This window comes from Lampetra planeri, chromosome 20 (genome assembly GCF_965212315.1).
Source record: "Lampetra planeri chromosome 20, kcLamPlan1.2.h2, whole genome shotgun sequence".
Taxonomy (NCBI): Eukaryota; Metazoa; Chordata; class Hyperoartia; order Petromyzontiformes; family Petromyzontidae; genus Lampetra; species Lampetra planeri.
In genome coordinates, this window is record NC_136126.1 from 1,833,474 (window position 1) to 1,856,383 (window position 22,910).

A 22,910-nucleotide genomic window follows, 5' to 3' on the forward strand; every position below is an offset into this window, starting at 1 on the left:
ATGTTTTAATCTCGGCCATGTTATTTTACCCTTTTTTTTCATCTAGAAATTCTCTCCAGTTCGCGATACGATGTTGGCCCTGCGGAGTGAAAACAGTTCACATCTCAACTCCCGAAAATAAAAAAAGCAATTTTTTTATATAAATATATATTTTTATATAAATATTTCGTTATATAAAGCACTTGAGTGTGTTTCCCTTTTAGAGCCGTCACTTGAAAACAAAATTTCGCAATCTCTTCTGTGTGGCCCCGCGGTTTGGTGATAATACGACATGCATGGGTTTCGAGGGGATTATCCAAAGTCAACACAAGCAATAAACACACGTGGCGTGTTTATTGCCTTTGTGCACGTGCCGCCTTTTTTGTCAATGCATCGCTGGATGGGGAGGACCTATCCCACGCCATGCGGGTGGTGGCGGCCGATTTGACCAAACTTCACCACGCAGCTCAGCGAGTGATGGGGGCACGGAGCACAGACGTTGATGAATATAAACCATCGCGAGAACTCCCGTCATCCTCGCAGCAGCAGCGGATTTTGGCTCGCCATCGAACAAAGGCGGCCACCCCCTTTCAGATGCGCTGCTTCGGCTGCCTTCTGGAACGCTCCAGAAGGCAGCATAATCAATGTAATTGGCAGTGGCGGCTCTTGCAAAATCTCTCAGGAGGGCAAATGTCTGGATGATTGATAAGGATAAGGTCCACCCATGCAATGGATAAATTAACAGCTTAAGCATGTAAAGGCAACTTCACTTCTTTAATATTAATGAAAAATAAAGTGACTCTTACAATACATCTTGTTTGTTTCTATACTCACTATTAATATACAATCCACTCAAGTTTATTTTATTAAAGATTCCACTAGGTGGCGACAAATTATATTATTGGATGAAACGTGCTTACGTATGATGACGTAAACACGTTAGGGCGAGCCCTCCCGGAAGCCATAGAGAATACATTGCAGCGCCCCCGTTCGAAAAAAAACATCTTTGAATGTAAGTCTATGGGGCCACTCGGGGCGATTCTCAGCCGGAGTGAAATCGCCCAAAAAGAGGCGGTACTCCACAGAACGTGACATGACGCTGATTGGACTATATCCAGAGGCACAGTGACGGCTAGCGTGACTCTGTGGTTGAATGACATTGGTGGTGCGTCGCCCAATCGTCCTAATGAAGAAAACGCCCCTGGTTTTTGGGTTTAGATCGCGTTATTTATAAATGTGTCGTAACCCTCCACCACCCGACACGGCCAATCAGTAAAAAAGTGTCACGTTGACAAAAGACAAATAGTTCACTGCTTTAGCCCACCGTTGTGTTGAAGCGTGAAACCACAACATTTACAATTTGAGTACGACGTTTCGCTGGTAATTGCATCCAGCATCATCGGGCAATTCGCCAGAATTCTGGTGTTTAGTCTGTTGTCCCCCGCACCTCCGGTTAGCACGGTTGGCGACGTACGGTGCGAAAGAAGTTCAACATACGTTGGACTTCTCAACGTACAACAATGGGGGTTGCAGCACTGCACTCTGCTGCCCACGGGGTCGCCTCAGGGCAGACTTTAACACGTGTTTTGTGCACGGCCGGTCGCCCATCGAAGTTACTATCCAGGCTCATAACTGCTGAGCTTCAGCGGTCTGAGCAGGCAGATTCTGGTTGATTTGGTCACGGGGTTTGGTGTACGTACACCGGGCAAATAGCAACTCCACCCACCACCCAAGGATGTGATGAATTGTAATGATTCAGGGTTCCACTTCTATTCTTAATTAATGTTTTGACAATGTTTGGTACCATCTCAATTACATGATTTATCAAATTATTCTGGCTCAAATATACATTTTGTGAACGACCATTAGCCTAATTGCAACAATATTGTATCATTTGCATACGTCGCAAATACTATAATTGCCGCGCGCGTTATGCGGGGTGAGTATCGTGAGCGTACGAGTCTATCTATATCGACGAATCAATTCAGCCACCTGAAATGCTTCAAGCCGTTTAGGTCTCTGAAGCTAAGTAGGGTTGAGCCTGGGTGGTACTCTAATGGGCTACGACTTACATTAAGAGGTGTTATAGGCTGCCACGGGAATACATTGTGGACGGCAGAGGGCAATGCTGTAGAACCCATAGTTGTACTGTGCTATGCTCCAAGGGGCCATCCATAAATGACGTCACGCACCTGGGGGGGGGGGGGGTCAGACATTTGTGACGATGTGTGACGAGGGGGGGGGGGGTTGAGAAATGTGACGTCACATCGATTTTTGACCCCCCTCCCTCCATCGTCACACGGCGTCACAAAAAGTCAGACCCCCCCCCCCTCAAATATGACGTCACAAAGCTCTGCCCCCCCCCCCAAAAAAAAAATAAACATGCTTCAAATCGCTTTAAACTATTGTCATTGTAGTGCGTATTTAATGTGCCGCTGCACTCTGATGTTGTAGGAGAAAACATGTATTTAAAAAGTCTATTCAATTAAGTAGAACGTGTTGTCTATATTTATTTAAAGTTGCGCATTTAGATGTGACGTCGCATTTCTCAACCACCCCCCATCGTCACACATCGTCACAAATGTCTGACCCCCCCCCCCCCCCCTGGGTGCGTGACGTCATTTATGGACGGCCCCGAAGTACCGCAGAGCCTTTTGTCTGGAATGCGTCGCCAAAAACAAATCCGATCCGTGTTGTATGCACGCGTATGTTGAGCTTCTTTCGCACCGTACGTAGCCAACCGTGCTCGTGGGAGGTGCGGACTCAAACACTGAGCAGGCTTGAGCCTGTGGTAGTAGTACTTGGATGATCGACAGCACGTGCACACAGCAGCGGGGCAGTGCTGCCGAATATACGGTTGCATTGTGTGTTGGGGCAAGTGCTGTTAGCGAGCACCTTGTGGAGACCAGCATGGTGCAATGAGATGATGGTGAGGTCAGCACCACGCGCAGCCCGCCTTTGTATTCCCAGTGCTGATGTTTACACACCATATCGGGTACTCGTTTAAGGCTAAGTAGACCTAGCGGAGGCCCAGCAGCGGTTAAAATTATTTCTACCAATGCCGGGAATTGAACTCATCAGGCTCGTAGTGCAGTACGCTAATCACTGACTGACATACGCAGAGATACAAGCGTCCTCGTGTGTGTTTTGTGTGCATGCGTGCATGTGTATGTGTGTGCGTGCATGTGCGTTTTAAGTTATTTCCATCTATAGGACAGATGAATGAATACTCAAGCACAATTAATAATGAATAAGTGGGATGATGTACTGCCAGCTCAGTGTTTGCTGGTGCGTGCGTACTCTCTTCTGCTGCCAAATCTGAGCTTTTACTTTTCCCCTCCTGTGAACATCATCATCGCAACCACCATGAGCAGCTATTATTTATCTAACACTGGATGAAGGCCTTCCCACACTATCACCCCCGCACCTCCGATGTACGGTGCTAAGGAAGCTCAACATACATACATCCCTGCGATGCCACAAACCGTCTGGCTTCTTCTCGTGAGCAGATCTCATCTCTTCATTTACATCCTTGCTGGCTGTGTTCTTCGGCACGTTTGCCTCCTTCGGCTGCCGTTCCAGTCTCGTCCAATCGGCCATGATCCTGTCTTATCAACGTGTCCTGCCCAAGCCCAATTGTCTTCATCTTAAAAACGGTGTCTCCAATTTGTGTTCGTTTTCTGTTCCACGCGTTCCCCCTTTTTGTCTCTCAGTGGAATTCCTGCAGGAATGCCCCCCTATCCACGCATTCTCTGCACTCTTCGGCTTGTCTTCCGCTATGCTATGTCAGGGCCTACGTTTGTGATCCATATGGCATAGCTGACTCAAAGTATGACGTCGAAATTTCCGAAAGCTCAATTTTTTAACACTTTTGTGATGCTAATGCCGATATAAAATGGGAATAGCCCACCATCGTTACGAGTATATGTATGTAAAACTGCCACTCAAAATTACAAGAACGATCATGTTAAAGGTTTGCCTTTTTTGCTTTGTGCGGTATTGGAGTTTTTTTTGCCTTGAACGAGCCCCATAGCTTATATGAAGTAATCTTGCCAATAACATATGGTAATCCAGCAGCATTTGTTGAACAAAGCCTAACCGCTGATGAGACCTGGGAGGTAAAAAAACGCTCCAGTGTTTGCTTGCTTGAACAAAATACTGCTTTATAATATTCGTCTGGAAAGGCAAGGGGCTGATGGACCAAAACATAATTGTATTCGTGAGTCGAGACACGGAGCGGGGTTGTGCGTACACCTGCTCTTCCAGAAGAGGCGAGGTGAAGAGGCAACGCTCCCACTTCACGATGTTGTCCTTTAATCTTCTGGAGCGAGTCGGCAGAGTTTGAACGCTTAAGTACGGTTCAGTGTAACAGCTCGGCAAAGCCCTTTGGCCAGCTACATTAAACCCCTTCACATGTGACATTTTCCTCCGACAATAAATTGTTCTCTTTAAGGTTAAAGACCGTGGGAGCTTGTCACTTAAGGCATTTTTGTGCACACGACCGCTAACCTCGATGTTAAAATTATGTAAGGCAAAGCCAAGCAAACCCTACATCGATTAATAAAATAATTAAGCAGGCAGACTGTCTGCTTCACATATCAGGTCTCTCTAAGTAAAAAAACTAATTCTTACGCAACCCATTAGCTGCGAGACCTTATGGGACTGCATGATTTCAGCAGCATTGTTTATTTAACGTTCCTATACTTTGCACTCCTCATCGTGTTTTTTTGCATTGTTGTTGTAACGTTCTGACCTGCCCCTACTGGACATCTGTCTAAAAAGAGCTTTATATCTCATCGGATTTCCGCCAGTATAAATACAGATTCTGATTCTGAAAGTGTGAGGGATTCTGCCTCTTCCAAGAAGTCTGGTCAGCATGAAAGAATCTCTCGAGCTCAATTATAAGCCTCGATGAAATCTGTGCTCTGGGTCAAACAATTGCAGGGCTGCACCTTTACCTTTACTTGAACAAAAACATATTGTTGTTCTTTGTATAAATAAACACTGACTTTGTCCTTGAGTTGTTCCTCTGCTTTTGAAAGCAAACGTTCCTTCCAGCCCTTTGGGGCAAAGGGGACCTCAACCAAACCGGAGGTCTCTTGGCAGGGTTGGCTTTTGGTCGTCCTTGAATTTAAAAAAAACATTATACTCACACGTCAGGGCCAGTGTATTGTTTTATGACGAAGTGCGGTGTGTTGTGATTAATGGACGCGCAGCAAAGCAATCGATGCACAATTCATCACGTTCTTGTTAACACGCGGCACGCAAAGTGTCATTTGGAGAAGAAGAAAAAAAAGCGGCCGCTATTACGTCGGCAGGCGGGAGCGAACCGAGAGGTCTGACTTTAATTTATCTCTGCGTTTTAATGACAAGTCTTCAAGCTAAAATTTACAAAGTCACATTAGTGCACATTACCCACCACCCCCCAACCTCAACCCTGCACACACCCTTCCCTTGTAATTTATATTTTTTGCAAAATTAATGAATCGTTCGTGTAATGTGGCGGCCCTTATAAGCTATCGGCCCTGCAACATTTTTTTTGCATGGCACGATCAATTCTGCCAATAAGCACACACATCACCGCTCTTATTAAACATCATCAGTTTGATGAGAGAATTATAGATCCGTAACACTGATTCGCTCCGTCACACTCGCTCACTGGCGGTCAGTCGCCTGCTTATGGCTCTTTCATCGCTACCATTCCTATGAAATTCACCCATTGCTTCCTCCACCCGTGCTGAGGGCTTGGTCTTCCACAGTTTCGTCACATCCACACTCTGTTCCACCACCACACTGCAGGTCACAAAGACAAAGGTTCCCCCGTATAGCCTGGACAAACTGTTGGGGAAAGTGCTGCCAGCGAGTAGCACCTATGAAGGTCTGACCGGCACAGCGATCGCCGTTGGTGGACTCGGGGAGGAGGCCCAGGACCAGTTCAGATAATCTTTCTGGTGTTGGCCATGAGAGGGATTCGAACTCGGGTGGCCGGGTTCGTAACGCAGCGCGCTAACCGCTCCCCCACCGCTCCCCACAACAACACAGTGAACACACGCACCACACTGCAGGTGCCCACGGCCTTTCCTTTCTGATTCTGCCCGCGCGCTGGATAAAATGAGCGCCACTTTGGGAAGTCAACAGTGGTCTTGTGGGCAGACTGACCCCCCGCCATAGGAATGTGGAATTCCCACCACTGGCTCGGAAACGTCAATGATTGCCTCTTGTGTACTGCCGCATTAAATAATTGTCTGCGTGCCCTGTGTGGGTGGGGAGCGGTGGCACAGCGGTTAGCGACCCGGGCCAAACACCAGTGACGATTATCTGAACCGGTTGAGCCTCCCCTAGATCGACTCAGCCCCAAATTAGTACTCGGTGTGGTGTGTAAAAACATCGCTACTAGAGAGATAAAGGCGGCCGGGAGTGATGCTGACCACACACCTCGTGTACCGTGCAGGGCTTCAGAGGTGCTTGCTAACAGATATACGGGGGAAGGGGGGGTGCTGGGGGGCATTTGTTTTTGTGGGGAGCGGTGGTGCAGCGATTAGCCCACTGCGCTATGATCCCGGCGACTCGAGTTCCACTCCACCACTAATTGAAGTGCCAGTGAATACTTGAACTGGTCCTGAGCCTCCACGAGGTTGACTCAGCCTCAAATTGGTGAGTGCCTGGCGTTATAAGTGAACGCCGCCACTAGGGAGACAAAGGCGTCCGGGCGTGGTGTTATTAGGTGGCACTCTGGAGGGCCAAAAATTCCAAGCAGCCAGCAACAAACAGCTCCGCGCGTTGACACAATAATCCCCTGTGGGCTGGTGTAACCAGGAGGTTCCTACCAGTATTAGGTGTGACATGTAATGCGTCTACCCCGTTAACACAGCTGTCAGCACACGCGGTTTTCTTGTGTCTATTTGTGTCGTGTTTCTCGCTTGTGATGGGACTTTGTTTGGATGAACGTTGAGATGTATAAGGGCACGGGGTGACCAACAAGGTGTGAAGTGGTCTGTAATAAGGTAGGGCACTGATAAAGGGTTGACAGTTACACATTAAAAGTTAAACGCTCATTGATGTTGCTACTTTAACTTGGGCTAAAGGTGTCGCGAGTGACGTCACCGCGTGGCATCTCATTAACAATTTATAGACTTTACAACCCGCAATTATAAAATACGAAGCATTTGGTAGTATAAAAAAAACGTGGTAATTATGCCGGTAACAGAACGGTTATGTTAAGGCAGCAAAGATATAAAGACGTCACCCCGAGTGTATTAATATTCAAGCTACGCCGACTTAACCGCGTACAGGACGATCGCTCTAGTCGAGTAGGAAGGCCCGTTGCATTCGCTAGAGCGGATGCGCAACGAAGCGACCCCATTGGTTGGCTTGGTCAGAGCGGACCAATGAAGGCGGAAGTCGCCGCTACCCGAGAGCCAATGGGCAATCACGAAGGAGAGCGCGCGCGTTTATCCGTAGTGGGAAATATAACGCGGGGCCGAGTAGGCCGCGATAAACCGGCGGCAGAAACGTGAAGAGCAGCAGCAGCAGGAGGAGAGAGCAGGAGGAGGGGAGCAGCAGCAGGAGGGGAGCAGCAGCAGCAGGAGGGGAGCAGCAGCAGCAGGAGGGGAGCAGCAGCAGGAGGAGGGGAGCAGCAGCAGCAGGAGGGGAGCAGCAGGAGGAGGGGAGCAGCAGGAGGAGGGGAGCAGCAGCAGGAGGGGAGCAGCAGCAGCAGGAGGGGAGCAGCAGCAGCAGGAGGGGAGCAGCAGCAGGAGGAGGGGAGCAGCAGCAGCAGGAGGGGAGCAGCAGGAGGAGGGGAGCAGCAGGAGGAGGCAGCAGCAGGAGGGGAGCAGCAGCAGCAGCAGGAGAGGAGCAGCAGCAGCAGGAGGGGAGCAGCAGGAGGAGGGGAGCAGCAGGAGGAGGCAGCAGCAGCAGCAGGAGGGGAGCAGCAGCAGCAGCAGCAGGAGGAGGCAGCAGCAGCAGGAGGGGGGGAGCAGCAGGAGGAGGCAGCAGCAGGGGAGCAGCAGCAGCAGGAGGAGGGGAGCAGCAGCAGGAGGGGAGCAGCAGCAGCAGCAGCAGGAGGAGGCAGCAGCAGCAGGAGGGGGGGAGCAGCAGGAGGAGGCAGCAGCAGGGGAGCAGCAGCAGCAGGAGGAGGGGAGCAGCAGCAGCAGGAGGAGGCAGCAGCAGCAGGAGGGGGGGAGCAGCAGGAGGAGGCAGCAGCAGGGGAGCAGCAGCAGGAGGCAGCAGCAGGGGAGCAGCAGCAGCAGGAGCAGGGGAGCAGCAGCAGCAGGAGGAGGGGAGCAGCAGGAGGAGGAGGGGAGCAGCAGCAGGAGGCAGCAGCAGTAGGAGCAGCAGCTTGAAGGAAGTTGAAGAAGCATCTGTAAGGCGTCGTCCTCCTCCTCATCATCGTCATCAGGAAGGAGGCAATGGGCGATCAGCTGGGCATCCCCGGCGGACTTGACGCCTTCTCCCAGGCCATCGCATCCGTGCACCAGCTGCGCTCCAGCGTGAGCCGTCTCTTCAGCAGCCTCAAGGACGGCATGAGGAGCAGGGAGACGCTGGAGGAACGCGAGAAGGAGTTCGCCCTCGAGTTCCAGGAGAACCTCAACGGGGTCAACAGAGACCTCAAGTGCGTCCGCATGCGTGGAGTTGACGGCGCTGTCGTGCGTGTTGTCAATTTGCTTTGCGGTGTTTTGGGTTCGAAATGTTAGATGAAGGTTGTTTCGAGTCGCGTGGGTTGTTTTGTTTAACTGCGTGAAGGGAAACGGTTACCGGTTTTCCCCCCACCCCCCCCCCATTCCCGTCTATCAATAATCCACTTTTTAAAACGTTATAAGTTTTTAACTCCGAAACGAAGGCAGATTTACCACGCGGTGGCTTTGGCCGCCGTGCGGTTTATTCATTCAATGCACCAATCGGCGCATTCATAACTTGACGTTGAATTGTAAATAATTATTACGGGCTGCCTGAATCTCGAGATTGGGTGATCGATTCTTACAACGATTATCAGTTTGATGGTTACCGGTCAACGTCCATAATTTAGATACAAGTCCCCAGTTACTCTGACTTTTATTATCCGTCTTCTGTATAAATAAAGACCTTAACCTGTACGTCTCAAAAATCTCTAGCGTACTTCCCGACAAGGTATAAAGCTGACATTTTGGTACAGAGGTAGTTTTTAGGATATAAAGAACTGGATAAATATGAAAATCCGAGATTTTTCATTTTAAGGCCCTGTGATCTCGATATTAAGTGCCCCATGAACATGTGCGTGTCATTCAGAAACCACCGTTTCAAGTATTATATTCTGGTTGTTTCGTTTGATAGAGCCTTAAACAGCAAATACAATTGAAGCGAGAACCATTCTGTCTTTTATTGTTTTTGAGATTTCGGATTCAACCGGGTTTGAACGAAAAAAATACACATTTTATGAGCTTCCCCTCGTAGACGATTACGTTAATAAACGTTTGTTCTCTCTAATAAAAAAAAGAACGGAATCTTTAAATTGAGCGGTTTCCGATGGGTACGTCTTTAAATATAAAAACATTTGCAGAAAAAATACACGTTTTTGGAGTAGTTGTTAGTGTCTGATCGTAGATAGAAATTATAAAAAAAAGAACAGGTTATTATATTTATTGCAAAACTTTTGTCTGGCGATGAAAGGCTTTATGAACTTGTTTATGAAATTACAAATGTAATTCATCATTTCGAGCAAGCGGCCCCCCTTTAAAGCTAGTTGAGAGAGAAACAAACAAAAATCTTGTTTACATTTTTCTCGGATCTATATGGTGTCCACAAACAGGACCAAACTTACAGGTCAGATATTATGCATTCCCGTACTGTGTGTAAACAATACGTGTCACTGGCTTCGTTGACCGTGGCCCCGTTACAGATATTTTAACGGGATCTTTAAGGGTTCACGCCCGCTAAGTGGGTTGGAAGCCGCAAGGTCATCATGTGTGAAGGTTAGGGCAGGACCCGACGGAATTGATTGGTTTATTGCAATTGATTATTGCGCTCAAGCGGTCAGTGATAATGATACATATAGATTATTAAGAATATCTTTTCGCCCAGAGGAAAATGTGAAATAGGCGCTCATTTCGCTATAAACCGTTTATCCGGTTGACACGGGGATCAGTGATATCCCTGAGCACCATCCTGCCTCCTATATTGCTTTTAAGTTCAGGGAGGCAAGTGTTTGTGTCAGAGGGGCCACCCATTTTAACATTCCGGTTGTGAAGCCCCTGGCACACATCTATGCGAAATGTCAGGCTGCAGTATGTTTACGTACAGACAATGGCGGTGTTTTATTTGTTACCTAAGACAGTGTGTGTGTGACCAAATTGCCATGAATTCTCCCGATCTCGTCAGATCTCGGAAGCTGTGCATGGTTGAGTTTGGTTACTTACTATGCACTTGGATGAGTGACTCCCAGGGCTCGCCAGATGTTGGTCTGCGAGATGTGGCGACGGAGGCGATAGTGGCCGAGTGTCACCCGACTAGTATTTTCCTTTATATTATATTACTTTACCAGGTAAGGCCCACTGAGCTATCGAGATATTTTTCAGAAGCGACCTGACCACAAATGATAGCTCAACGAAGTGGCTTATCATGTGGACATTTATTGCAGCCAAATACTCTAAACGCGTGATGTTCATTTTAAATGTGGAGGGAAAAACTGGAGGATCCGAAGAAGAAAAATTCACGCGATCACACGGAGAACATTAAAACTCCAAATATACAGCAGGCATCAGGGTCAGGATCGAACCCACGACCTCCTGTATATCAGGCGTGGTAGTTAACATCTCGCCACCAAATGCATGGGTTTTCTCTGGTTTTTCGAGTTTCTTCCCATAATGGTATTGGCCAATCATCCTTATGCAGTAGCCTTCATAAAAACAAGCCTAAAGACATTTTAATAAATAATAATGATGGCTTTTTCACCAAGGAGGTTGCCCTCGGTGGAAATCATTTACAACGTTTTCAACGTTAAAGCCTCTTAATTTAATATAAAATGAGGAATGGCTCCAACATTCTATAGCAGTGAATGGAATATGATTGATGATGATGGATACTGTACCTGTTTATTGTTTAATCACTGTGATTATTTTAAACATACGATGACTATTTTGTAATGATGTGAGCATTCAATGACTAATGTTGCCCAACCTTCCGTTCATCGGTAGATGAAGAGAAGAAGGTGATGTTTAAGATCGCGATTTTAATGAAATTATTTGAGATTGTCACATGGTTCGCGGCGCTCTTGGCGTTCTGACAGTGACCTGGACCGTCTCTGCAACCTCGTCGGCCGTCCGTCGGAGAGCCACCCCCTGCACAACAGTGGCCTCCTCAGCCTTGATCCCGTGCAGGACAAGACTCCGATCTACAGCCAACTTCTGCAGGCTCACAAGTGGTCGAACAAGGTACGGACAGACCCGTTACGTGCCATGTTGCCCCATGACATACCACGTTTCCCCTAACAGCTGGAAGGCAAAGTAGGGCTCGGTTAGCGAGTGGTCTTGGCCTGGATTCCCCACGGTAGGTAGGCACAAGTGCCGAGCTGCCACTGCCTCGGCTGTGCGGCTCTCATTAGCTGGGCCGCCTGGTTCGTTTCTATGAGGGTGCTTTACGCTTCAAGCACCCCGACAGGCCTCTGATTTGGCCCTAAATTGTCATGCGGTTAGACTCGTGTTCAGCGTCAATTCTTGTTCCAGGACTGTGGTTTGTGTAAGAACGCGGTGGTTGATTATAGAAGTAATAATATTCGTGCTTCAGATAGCTTGATCCATCCCAAGTATATATGTTAAATGTAAAAAAAAATCAACGTTTACAATCCCCTTACCTGCAGAGGTAAGGGAAGGCTTAGAGCACAGAAGGATGGAGTGGGCGGGTTGGAAACCAATGATCCCACGTGGCTCTTAAAGCACTGGAAGAAGAAATGAGCCATGCTCAGTAATTTTTAGTAATGGCTCACCGTGGCTCGGCTTCTGTGATTGTGGTGGAAATGTAGCGTGAATAAACCTTGTAGCAACCCCCCCACCCCCCACATCCCACAGGTTGGTGAATTATCTTTATTCGTAGGTCAAATCGGTTTCGTCTTCGCCTACCTGTTTCGTTTGTCTTGTTTGCATTGTTTCTTTTTGTACCCTCCGTCTCATCTGTTCCATTATCCTTCGACCTACCCTTAGCGTATAAGTTGCATACATCTAAGATTACTGAATCTCACATGCGTGGTTATCGTGAGCGTGGTTATTATTTTAAATCCAACAATAATTTCGTGCCTATTTAAAATATATATATATATCACTACCCAAAGTGGTATTATATAAACATGGTTTATTTTTTGAAGCGCACGTGTATATATATTTTTCACAAACAAAAACACATTCTTAAACATCACTCACGCATTAAGGTTCAAGATAACTCGATATACGCAGGGCAGGGTGTCCCGGGGGGAGATGTTTTATGAGAAAAGGTGTCCGGCCAATAAATATCGGGGACTTATTAAACCACTTGTCCGGCAACAGAAGAAGAAAAAGTACTTCAAAAGCACATAATCTGTTTTTTGGGGAAGAAGAAGGTGGTGGGGGGGGGGAGAAGTCGCTGCTCCCGAAGTTAATTTAACGTGTGCTCCTGTAACAGAGACACTTGCGGCACCGCGGCTTCGTGTCTCTCGGATGCTTAATAATTTTGCAGTGTTTCATGCGCTCGCGCGTTAACCCCTTTTCACGCCGACGAATAAACGCGAATCCAAACAGTGACGCCGGGGAGTGCGTATCGACGGGCGGGCTGGACAAATGCGTTCGGCTGGTAAAATGCGGCTTGACCGAACGCCAATGTTTTATTAAGCATTGTTGATTGTTGTCTGGCGCGTGAACACATGTGAACGTTTTATTTGCAAAACCCACTGACCTAGCGTCGCTGTAATTCTTCCCGGTTGCATATGAATGGATTTAAACATCAACAACAAAAATCCTGCCGCTTCCTCTCTGCGTTAAATCTTTCTGCAAAGTGATGGGAAAGCTCAACCAGCATCGTGCGGTACCCGTGCAGCCATCTAAAACTGCGCTTGTTCGTTCGCCATATTAAATAATTCTCGGTGAACGCGCTCAGCCGACGCTTGTCCCATTTTTTTTTTAAAATGCTGCTTTGTTGGGATGTTACGTCGCTAATGAGCTTTTCCGGTCGCAAGCACATTCTTTGCAGCGCCACCACCTTAATAATTGGCAGCCGCGCTTGTACAAGCGTATTCCTCGTGCACCGCTTGCGCTGAGGGGCACGCACAGCTTAAACAGAAACCCTCCTCATCATTTACATGCAGAAGCTGCTACCCCCCCCCCTAACCACGATCGTCTTGACATGGGTGGATCGATGCCCCCCCCCCAGCTTCCCCAGATCAATGACCACCCTTGACAGTGGTATCAAACAGGTGGCCTAGTGTGAAGGATTGGGTCCACCGTCGGAATTATTGCACCGCGCAGTAGTTTTATAAGCCCTTTTTAACCCGGCCATTATTACGAGCGTTCGCTGCCTCCCAGGGATTGATCATCCTTGCCCCGGCCAGGGGATGTGGGGGGGGGTGTCGCCGACAGCCACGGAGACTCGTTAATTTGGCCCGAGTACGGTGGCCACGTGCGCAGAATGCGCTCGCCTGTCCACCCGCTCGCTCCTTTTTTGCTTTGGCATCCGGGAAACAAAATAATGCTGACGTCCCCAAGATGTGTTTTCGAAAGTTGCTGCGTTTGCATAAAAAAAGGCGTAACATTTGTACACGGCTGTGCGCTTGAAAGTCGAGAAAATAATTCCTGTACATGATGAGTTGAATAGGATATGTATGTAGATATTTAATGTTTTGTAGGAATGGAATTACGACTGCCACTGAAAGAGATTGGGGCAGAGCTAACCCAAACTGCCCAGAGCTATGAATTAATTGCAGCTTATTCAGGGCTGTAACTGTTGGATTATACCTATTGTCGATATGTTATTTGTACAGTCTTTTAGTCACTCCACTGTTGGATGAAGGCTTCCCCACGTTTAGTCGGGCTTGAGGGATGTTTGACCATATTTCGCTGTTTGTTGTGAGTTTTGGTGAAGTGGAGGAGTGGTGTCCAGGATCGGTTAAGATATCACTCGCCTCTGATGTTCACCACGGCTGGGAATCGATCTCAGGTGACCGGGTTTATAGCATAGTGCGCTAACAACTGCGCCAGCGAGTCTCCGTGGCTCTGGATATCTGTTAAAAATATCTTTTTAGCTCATCAGATTCCTCCAGGGTAAATTTAAGATTCTGATTTTGAAGATTCAAAAACATTGTGTTTACTGTATATAAAGTATAGAAATATATGAATCTTCATCACCCTGTTACTACAATCATTTGTAAAGGTTGCAGTTATTAAATTATTGGTTCTTTCGGTAAAGTCACGTAGATAGAAAACTAAAAATCCAAATTAAAAGCAAAAAACCCACGACGTTTCGATCGCAACACAAGCGGTCTTCTTCTCTGCACCTGAAGAAGGCCGCTTGTGTTGCGATCGAAACGTCGTGGGTTTTTGGCTTTGAATTTAGTTTTTTGTTTTCTATCTACGTGACTTTACCGAAAGAACCAAGAATATGAATACCTGCAGTCACGAAAGTTTTAAGTCTAAAGTTCTAGTTATTGTTCGCTACGAATATTGAATGCAATTACCCACTGCAGCTGACCAAACGTGTTCAGATTACGCAGCGCCGAATCGTTTCAAGTGACACTGGGGCAAGTAAGGCAAAGCATCGAGAAGGAGCTTGCAGGAACAAATGAACCCTTGACCCCGCTCGTAACATTTGACCCATCTATAATAACCCCGCTAATAGACTGCATTGAAACCATCGGGTGATATTTGCACTTGATACATTAAGCGGCGGCATTAATTTGAACATGCTTAATTGCTGTCCGGACTCATCTAGTGTCCGTTATAAACAGCTGGCTTTTCTGAAGGTGCCACACATCAATAGCTTGCGTGGTTTTTGTAGGGAAGTTAGTAGAGCTGGAAAGAGGGTGAAAATTACGTACAAAATATTGCAGACACCCAAAAGAGACACGGGTGTTTGTGTAGATGAAGCTAATGGTGGTGGGAATCAAATCAATTAATAATTTTGTTCTCACCTACAAATGAGTTTGAATGGATTTGTTTTCTCCCTGTTAAATACTTAATGAACAAATAAATAACTTCAATTGATAAATTGTCTTTTGGAGGGGGGGGGGGGGAATCCCGAAAAACAAATTCGCCTCGCACCTAATGAACGTAACCCGAGCATTCATAACGGTATTGACAGAAGGGTTAACGTTTTTTTATGCAGTCGTTTAACGTGCCAAGAGTGTGGCCTTTAATTAAAGTTGAATGTTTTAAAAGGGCGGGCGGGCGGGCGGGCGGGCGCAGGGACAACTCGATATGCCCCTTGAACGAAACGCCGAGATAGGAGGAGAGGCGAGCAGGGGGCTGCCCCGTAAGAAGAAAAATGATGGCTACTAAGCGCTGGGAAATTTTCGGTAATGAGCCCCGTGGGATGGTCACGCAGGTATTCGCGCATGCAGCCAGGGAAGGGCCTGGCCAGTTTTCACGGTCCTCGTGGATGAGAGCGCAGTGGAGAGCCGTTTTTTTTTGCCTTGAAGCAGATGCCCCGTCAGTACACGGAGATAGGGACAGCCTCTCCCGATTTGTTCACGTAGTCCATTGCTAGGCCGGGTTTTCGGTTCAATTACTCGGCTGACCGAGTAACGTGAAAATTGTTGGTTACAAAAAGACCTTCTCTTCCGCTGCAACACGTGTCACGCCAGATGACGACAGGTGATGGGCTTCGTGATGTCATCGCCACGCCCAGCTGCGTCACGCTGGGCGTGTATTGCAGGGGGTTTCTCGCCTTCAGGAGGAACGTTGACTTTAACAACAAATCTTCCCTGATGCAGACAGAAGACCTCTATCACCGTGTAATCCTTTATCCCCCCACAAATGACATAAATAATCACGATTTAATCCAATAATTCATTCGCTCTCGGTTCATCTGTACAGTCTGCGATTTGTTGTCCTCTCTCTTGTCAGCTGTTTGTTCTGTCGCGTTCATTTAGGTAAAAGTAAAAGGTAAGGGTGCAGCCCTGTTGGTGGAAGGGCCTCCACTATAGGGAACTCTTGAGGGTATTTGACCTACTCTTCCACGCTGTCTTGCTCATTTAATGAATCTAAATATAACATCCGTGTAATATGCACATGTCATGAATAATTAAGTCTTCCATGCAATAAATGATGGGTGCATCGTGAGCGTGAGAATCAGTTGTAATCGTTACATGCCTAGCAGACATGCGAAGCGGCATTAATTAAAATCTATTTAAATCAATGAAAATCATGTCATCGATTAAGGTCAATTTTAATCGATGACTTGCTACTTGTTCGGTAGGCATGTAATGACACACCAGTAAAAATGTAATCTTACGCGACAAAGTTATTTTGTCCCAAGAATCAAGTTATTTTGTATTTGTAAATGTTGTACATAATAGGTCCTTACGACTCCTGCGGCCACAGAAGGCGCTATATTCACCACAAGATAAAAAATATAATTGATTCTTCGCGATCTTTGAACAGTGAAAATTCAACACATTGGAAGGAGGTGATGCCTTGCATGCCATGTACTTGCCAGCGGTGTGAATCTTGCCGACGAAAGAGTCCCCCATCGTGACATCGAATCTGTATTTGGCCATCCTCTCTGCTCGTCTGAGACGTTTACACTTTTTTTTCGAGCCGTTGCATCGCAGATCTCACGTGCAAGCTCTGCGTGAATAAATGCAAATAAAACACATAATAAATAAAAATAAAACACATCAAGGCTGCGGGCCTGTAAGTGACCGCACTGAGCAGGAAATATGCGCAGAGAGCGGGGAGAGATGTGTCTGTGGAATTGCCCTGTGAACGCTTCATCCGTCCTTTTGCTTTCATACGAATGAAATAAATATGAGATTTGGGGATTTACTTCATCTCTTGGCGCGTAAGCAATAGTTTTTGCTGCCAGTTCTCTGTAACAAATACCAGCCGTGTTCCCAGGCACCTGGAGTCTTGCTTTTTAATAGCGGTGGAATAAAAAAATGTTCAGATGTTTTTTTTTGGCTAGCAGCAGATTTTAATAACATGAGTTGCGCATTTGTGGCTGTCCTAGCAATGAACAAGTGTTTATTGTGAGCGAGCGAGGATCATGGGCGTGTGTGAATAACTAGGGAGCTGTTATGCAGCAGCAGCAGCCTGGTTCCAGCGCACAGACCATTCATTTTTAACTAGTGCGCAAATTTGTTTTTTGAGTGCGAGGCTTGGATTTGCAAAGCCTTAGTGAGGATGAACGGGTAGTTGAGCTCTGTACGGACAAAAAGGTCCAGACAGATCCAACCTTGAAATCTAAAGCCACAGTTTGCGAGCTTCTACAACACAATGTTGACGCTCAATTTAAGCAGTGAAACTTCGGCAAAACTCCTCTCTGCGTGCATTTATATTGAATTTGATTACCCTTGCCCAGAACCGGCTGAACTCAATGGCCACCTCGATTTTTTACTGTTTTAATTTACAGGTTCAGGCCCACCAGAGGTCTCTTGTGATCATATACATGACCAATTAATGAAATGTTCCTTTGTTAAAAGTTTGGAAATGAGATAAAACATTTTTAATTTTCATTTCTCTAACCAGTGATAGTGTGTCACAGACTAGGCTCTCAGAGGTTTGAGGTTCATTTCCAAATCTTCCACTGACATTGCGGGCCTTGATTTGCGAAATACCAAATATGAAGGAGATAGGTTTGGCAGCTTCTTTATTAAAAAAAAGGCTGCCTTTTAGTTTTGCTTAAATTACCGTGTCACATTGCACTGTGCACTTGTGACATAATGGGCTTGGTTAAAGAGAGCTACACATTGTGCACGAGGTAATAGCATTAGATTGTAAATATTCAGCGACGGTGTTGTCAGGTTTTTTTTGTTTTGCCTTCGGGAGTTAAAAGTTTGCAACCGGCTGTCAGCGCACAAGAAGTTTAACTTGACACGAAAGATAAATATTGCAAATGCAAACTCCTGGCTAATGGGCTTCATTTCCACAGAGCTAACGTGGTCGGGTTATTCAAAACATCCCAACGCACGGTCGTCAGCAGTGTGTACAAAGGTTTTGAGGAATTTTTTTTAACGCTGACCTGGTCGTACGCTCTTGTCGGGATATGCCATTCTTTTCTCGTGCGTGGCAGCGTGTTGAGTAGCTAAATGCCAAGTTCGTCGTGTGCTGGCCACAGCAAGAGGGATTCGGGAGGGAGAGTGCGTAATTTTGCTTATTCCCCCTCTATTGAAAGAGAGCAGGCTTCAGTGATTTGCATGGCCACGATCACACCGCTGTGGCTTTTTGTATCTTTAATTTTATATTCGTGATGAAGAAGATGTGTGCCCATCAGCCTGTCAATGTTCTGATGTGGTTGATGGTTACACCAGCATTTTTCGAGGATGGTTGGGCCTCGAGGTGAGGGGTTTATTCCGGACGTCTTTGCCGTCGCGTTACAGGATATTGCAATGATGGTGAGGATACTGAGCAAAGGTTACAAGTCACAGCATTTTATAGTTGCAGAGCTGCTATTCTTACTATTATTATTGTATTGCTAATGCTCAACACATTCTTCAACAACACCGTGGCCTTAAAATATACATCTACCATGCGACATTTTGGCCAAATGCCCTTCTTCGTAGCGCACAAATGAAGATGAGCCATTACCCACGTCATCTATTTATCTTTTTATATATTTATATATTTTTTTGTGCTTATGTACTGCTGGCAATGCAGTATCACAAGAGTGTGAATTTTATTGAATTAATAAAACCGAGTTAATTTTAATCCTCACCATTTGTAGAATAACACCGACCAAAGTCTGCTCCACACTGACCCCTTTGCATGGGTCACTAACCGCTCACGAATTTCTTGGTGCACACTGACCATTAGCAGACCACTTGGTATTGCCTGAACGGTAGTAATAATGTTAGCAGTGGGCCACACAAAGGATTGCCAGCATTCTCCTGACAGCACATTTAACCTAATGTGGCCCGTGAACCGCAGGGTTAAGCTGAAATGCACCGCTTCTCTTTTTTTTTTTGCACGAGTGATACCGCGAGCGCTGCTCGGTTTTGCTCTCATCTGTCGTGAGCGTTATATTTTATTTATTATTTAAACCAATCAATTTTTTAGTTTTTTTATTATTATTTTTCCTTCTTTGCCGTGGTGTTATTTAGAGCAGCTGGAGGCCGGGATGCCGGCCTCCAGCTGGTCAACAGCAAGCGAGAACCCCACTGCCTTATTGGTTGCATCAAAAATACATGAGTGGCTGTCAGCGGGGTGGCGGTGTTTGCCACTGATTTTTTTTTCTTTGCGGCCGACACGTTACGCGCCTGCCTACGCGTGAGAGAGAGAGAGAGCGCGAGGAGAGTATTATTGCACTTGCCTACTTTAAACATTATTATGGTCGCTACTATTCAATTCTTGTTCTTTGCGCGGACGCGAGTTGTGCGTTGCAATGTCGTGCGCCAGCAGCGTATGTGCGGCGGCCGTGGTGTGTTAATTTGTGTGCGTGCGTTTCCTTCGGTGGGTCTTCACGTGCGAGACAGCGAGCGTACTGATGCATGTGTCCACTTTTTTAAATAATGTATTACTATTGGGTTTAGTTTGGTGTGATGTTCATGGCAGAGTGTTTGCACAAGAGTGTATTGATGCTTGTTGTGATGTATGTATTGATGCGCCCGTCCACATTTAAATTTATTTTAAAACATTTTAAAGAAATGATTCTCCCTATTCGATTCCATTCGTCAGTTTTGTTGTGTAGCGTCGCACGCAAATTATGTCGCAGGTGTGGTTCTTCAAAATATTTTGTGGGTTTTTTCTTCTCTCCTCCATCTCCCTCCATGCGTAGTATCTCGTTAGTTTGCTTGACAGGTCGTGATGCCCATCTGTCTCGTCGAGATGAAGTCGTTTTCTCACCTCCTCTCTTCGCTTTGCTTGCAGCAGTTGGCAAATCCAACACCACTTAACCCTTACCATTGTTACATTTTTATGCTGTCACCAAACAGCCACACGTGCCCACGCAGAACTGAGCTCGAAATAAAATTGGGAACGAGATGACGCTCAAGTTTTGACTTAAAAAATTATTTTGGCGGTGGTGTTCAGAAGTCGTGAGCTTTCTTTTTGTGCTGTTACAAAGCCTCTTTATCATCACTCCACTGCTGGATGAAGGCCTACCCGTACAGTGTCTTTCATCAGGGATGTTTGGCCATACTTAGCCCACGCTGCTCATTGCAGGTTGACGAAGGCAGGGTCCCAGGTCTGGTTCGGATATCACTCGTCGCTGATGTTGACCACGGCCGGGAATCAAACTCAGTTGGCCGTTCTCATGGCGCAGTGTGCTCACGAATGTGCCATCGCTCCTTCTGGCTGTGCCGTTATGTAACCCATTCCATAACCCAGTCAAAGTCACATTGGATCGGGTACAATTTTTATTACGTTGGAACAGAAGTAATGAAAAATATACACTTCACATTTATCAATTAAAATTGATTGTTGCTCTCACGATACATGCATACAATCGTCGTGTCCGTAATAATCAGTATTTATTTATGCAAATTGTATTATAATTGTTGAATTTAGGCTCATCGAACAAATAAAACTATGTACAAATATTTTTTTGCTGCCCAACGTATCGCCGCAGCCTGCTGTGCGTGTGGTGGTCGCTCTTCCAGCGCTATCCAGGCTCAACTGTTGCTTAGCATTCTGAGACCTGACGAGCTTGTTGGTGAGTTGCAGTGGATATTTCGTCATTGGCGACAGCGGTTGGCGCTCCGGCGGTGACGCGGCCCAGCGGTCGCGAGTTCGCCTCTCGTTGCAGAGGTAGTTCACGGTTCGATTCCAGCGGCCGCCCCGGTTAGTACTGCGGCAGTGTGTGTACCGACCGTAATAAGAATACGACTCGCCGGCTGCGTCACAGCAGACGCCAAAGACCTTGTGACGTCAAGTTTGCAAGAGTAGGCCGCTGTCTGATGACGTCGTGGGTCCAAATTTCCCAAAATTCGAAAATGACCTACAGATTTAAAACGTAGGCTTTCACGACCAATATCATCCAAAATAGAAGAGGGCTTTTTTGGGTTACATCGTGTGAACGACACATTTATATCTACGCGCTCTAACCCAAAAAAAAAAACTCCTATCACACACCTACAAATGTACTCGATCGGGATTATGCACAACAATAATCACACTCCTACTGGCAGACAAATGCCCCAGGATGCTCTGGCAAATGAGACTATCTTGGCCCTCTTGCGTTCTCACCTGTTTAAACAAAATTATCTTGAAACTGAATTGTGAATTATAAGCAGTAGATCAACAGAAAACACAGCACACTGTGTTATCATCAAGAGATTGTGTAAACATAACAAAATAGTTAACGCATTTCAGTAGCCGTAGGATTTAGCTACACATCAGTTCTCCCGAGCCACTGGGACATTAAAATGCAAAACCCCTCGCTCTTGTGTCACGGTGGGTTACAGGGATTATTGTTACAATGTCTACAAGCCTTAAAGATTGTCATGGGAACATCAACATTCGTAAGATTTTTCTTAATATTTAATTCGGGGGGGGGGGGGGCTAAGTCTTTATGGATTTGGATTCGTTATTGAGTGCAGGAATGCGTCCGATCTCGGCACAATCTCAGAATCTAAGCAGGTTCTTTGAGCCTGGATAGCGTGCGTAACTTCTATGCTGCCACATTCACCAACCCACGAACTGACCAGCGTCAACAAACCCCTCCACGACCCTCGCTGTGCGTGGCAGACGTCCTGATTCAGCAGTGGATTGACAAAGGGCCCGTACATACCCATATGGGTATATCCAGAGCGCCATGGGCTCGAGACACAAAGGCGGCCAGGCCAAACGAAAACAAAATAATGAAGGCCATTAATTTGAGTTGCATGCGGCCATTTGGGAGTCCACAAGCAAAGAATTGGGCACATGGGGCTTGGCGCTCATCGCCGTGTTACCAGCGTGCGTCTTCGCCATCGCAGCGCTTGCTACCCATCCGAAGCCCCACGCGCTTCATTATCCGACGTCCAACCAAGGGTTTCCACCCGCCCTGCTTTTTTCTTCCCATGATCGTACCCCGTCTGCGGTCTCCACCTTGGGAACATCTGTAGGTATTTCCGGGGCCATTAAAAATTGCGTTTTTTTTGTCAGTTGCATAATAATGCACCATTCAAGAGACACAGTTTTCCCGTCTTACGCTTGTGTGAGATACGCTTCTTCTTCCTTCCCTTCTTCCAATGACGTCTCCCCTTTTCATTTTTTTGGGTTCAATCTCGGAGGTAGAAACCCGATGTCCAAACGTGACGTCATGGCGTCACAGCCACTGCGACGTGAGGTCGCGGCGTGGGAGAGCAGAATTTATTTTGACCCAAAAATGAAAAACCACCTGTGGTAAAATAACTGAGATTTGTGAAATGCATCACTTAACGGGCACAAAAAGAAAAAAGGTCCATAATCTATTATGCGCATGTTTTTTTTGCGCAGTCAAATAGTTAAGCATTTTAGTTTAGTCATCTCCCGTTGCCCTTTAGGTGGGAATCAAATGCGGTGATATTTCAGCGAGCTTAAAATATTTGGCGCTGCGTGCCCCTGAGGTATTAAACAAAATAACATACAAAGAGTGCTGTAAATTATTGATCGCTGGAATAACGGGCAAATGTGAATGTGTGAGCGCTGACGCGCGCCCTGCTGCAATCGCGTGTGTTCTATAAAATAGTCATGTCCTTTGCGAGCTCAAAAAAAATCTATACTGTAATTACACTGACATGTATACGCACGCGCACGCTCAGGTGCATTGCACGCCTTTAATGCACTGCGTGTTCATAAATATAACCATGCAGCAAAATCCGC

At 46.6% G+C, this 22,910-nt stretch overlaps 1 protein-coding gene across 1 annotated transcript in view; it reads left to right on the plus strand.

The window, feature by feature from the left end:
• The first annotated feature begins 8,233 nt into the window (after positions 1–8,233).
• MED27 (mediator complex subunit 27) overlaps positions 8,234–22,910 on the plus strand; it is a 77,469-nt gene continuing 62,792 nt past the window's right edge. Inside the window, exons 1-2 of the mRNA XM_078603236.1 lie at positions 8,234–8,590; positions 11,240–11,384. Coding sequence (XP_078459362.1) covers positions 8,388–8,590; positions 11,240–11,384 — 348 coding nt within the window. The 5' untranslated portion in view covers positions 8,234–8,387. The remainder of the gene's footprint in view (positions 8,591–11,239; positions 11,385–22,910) is intronic.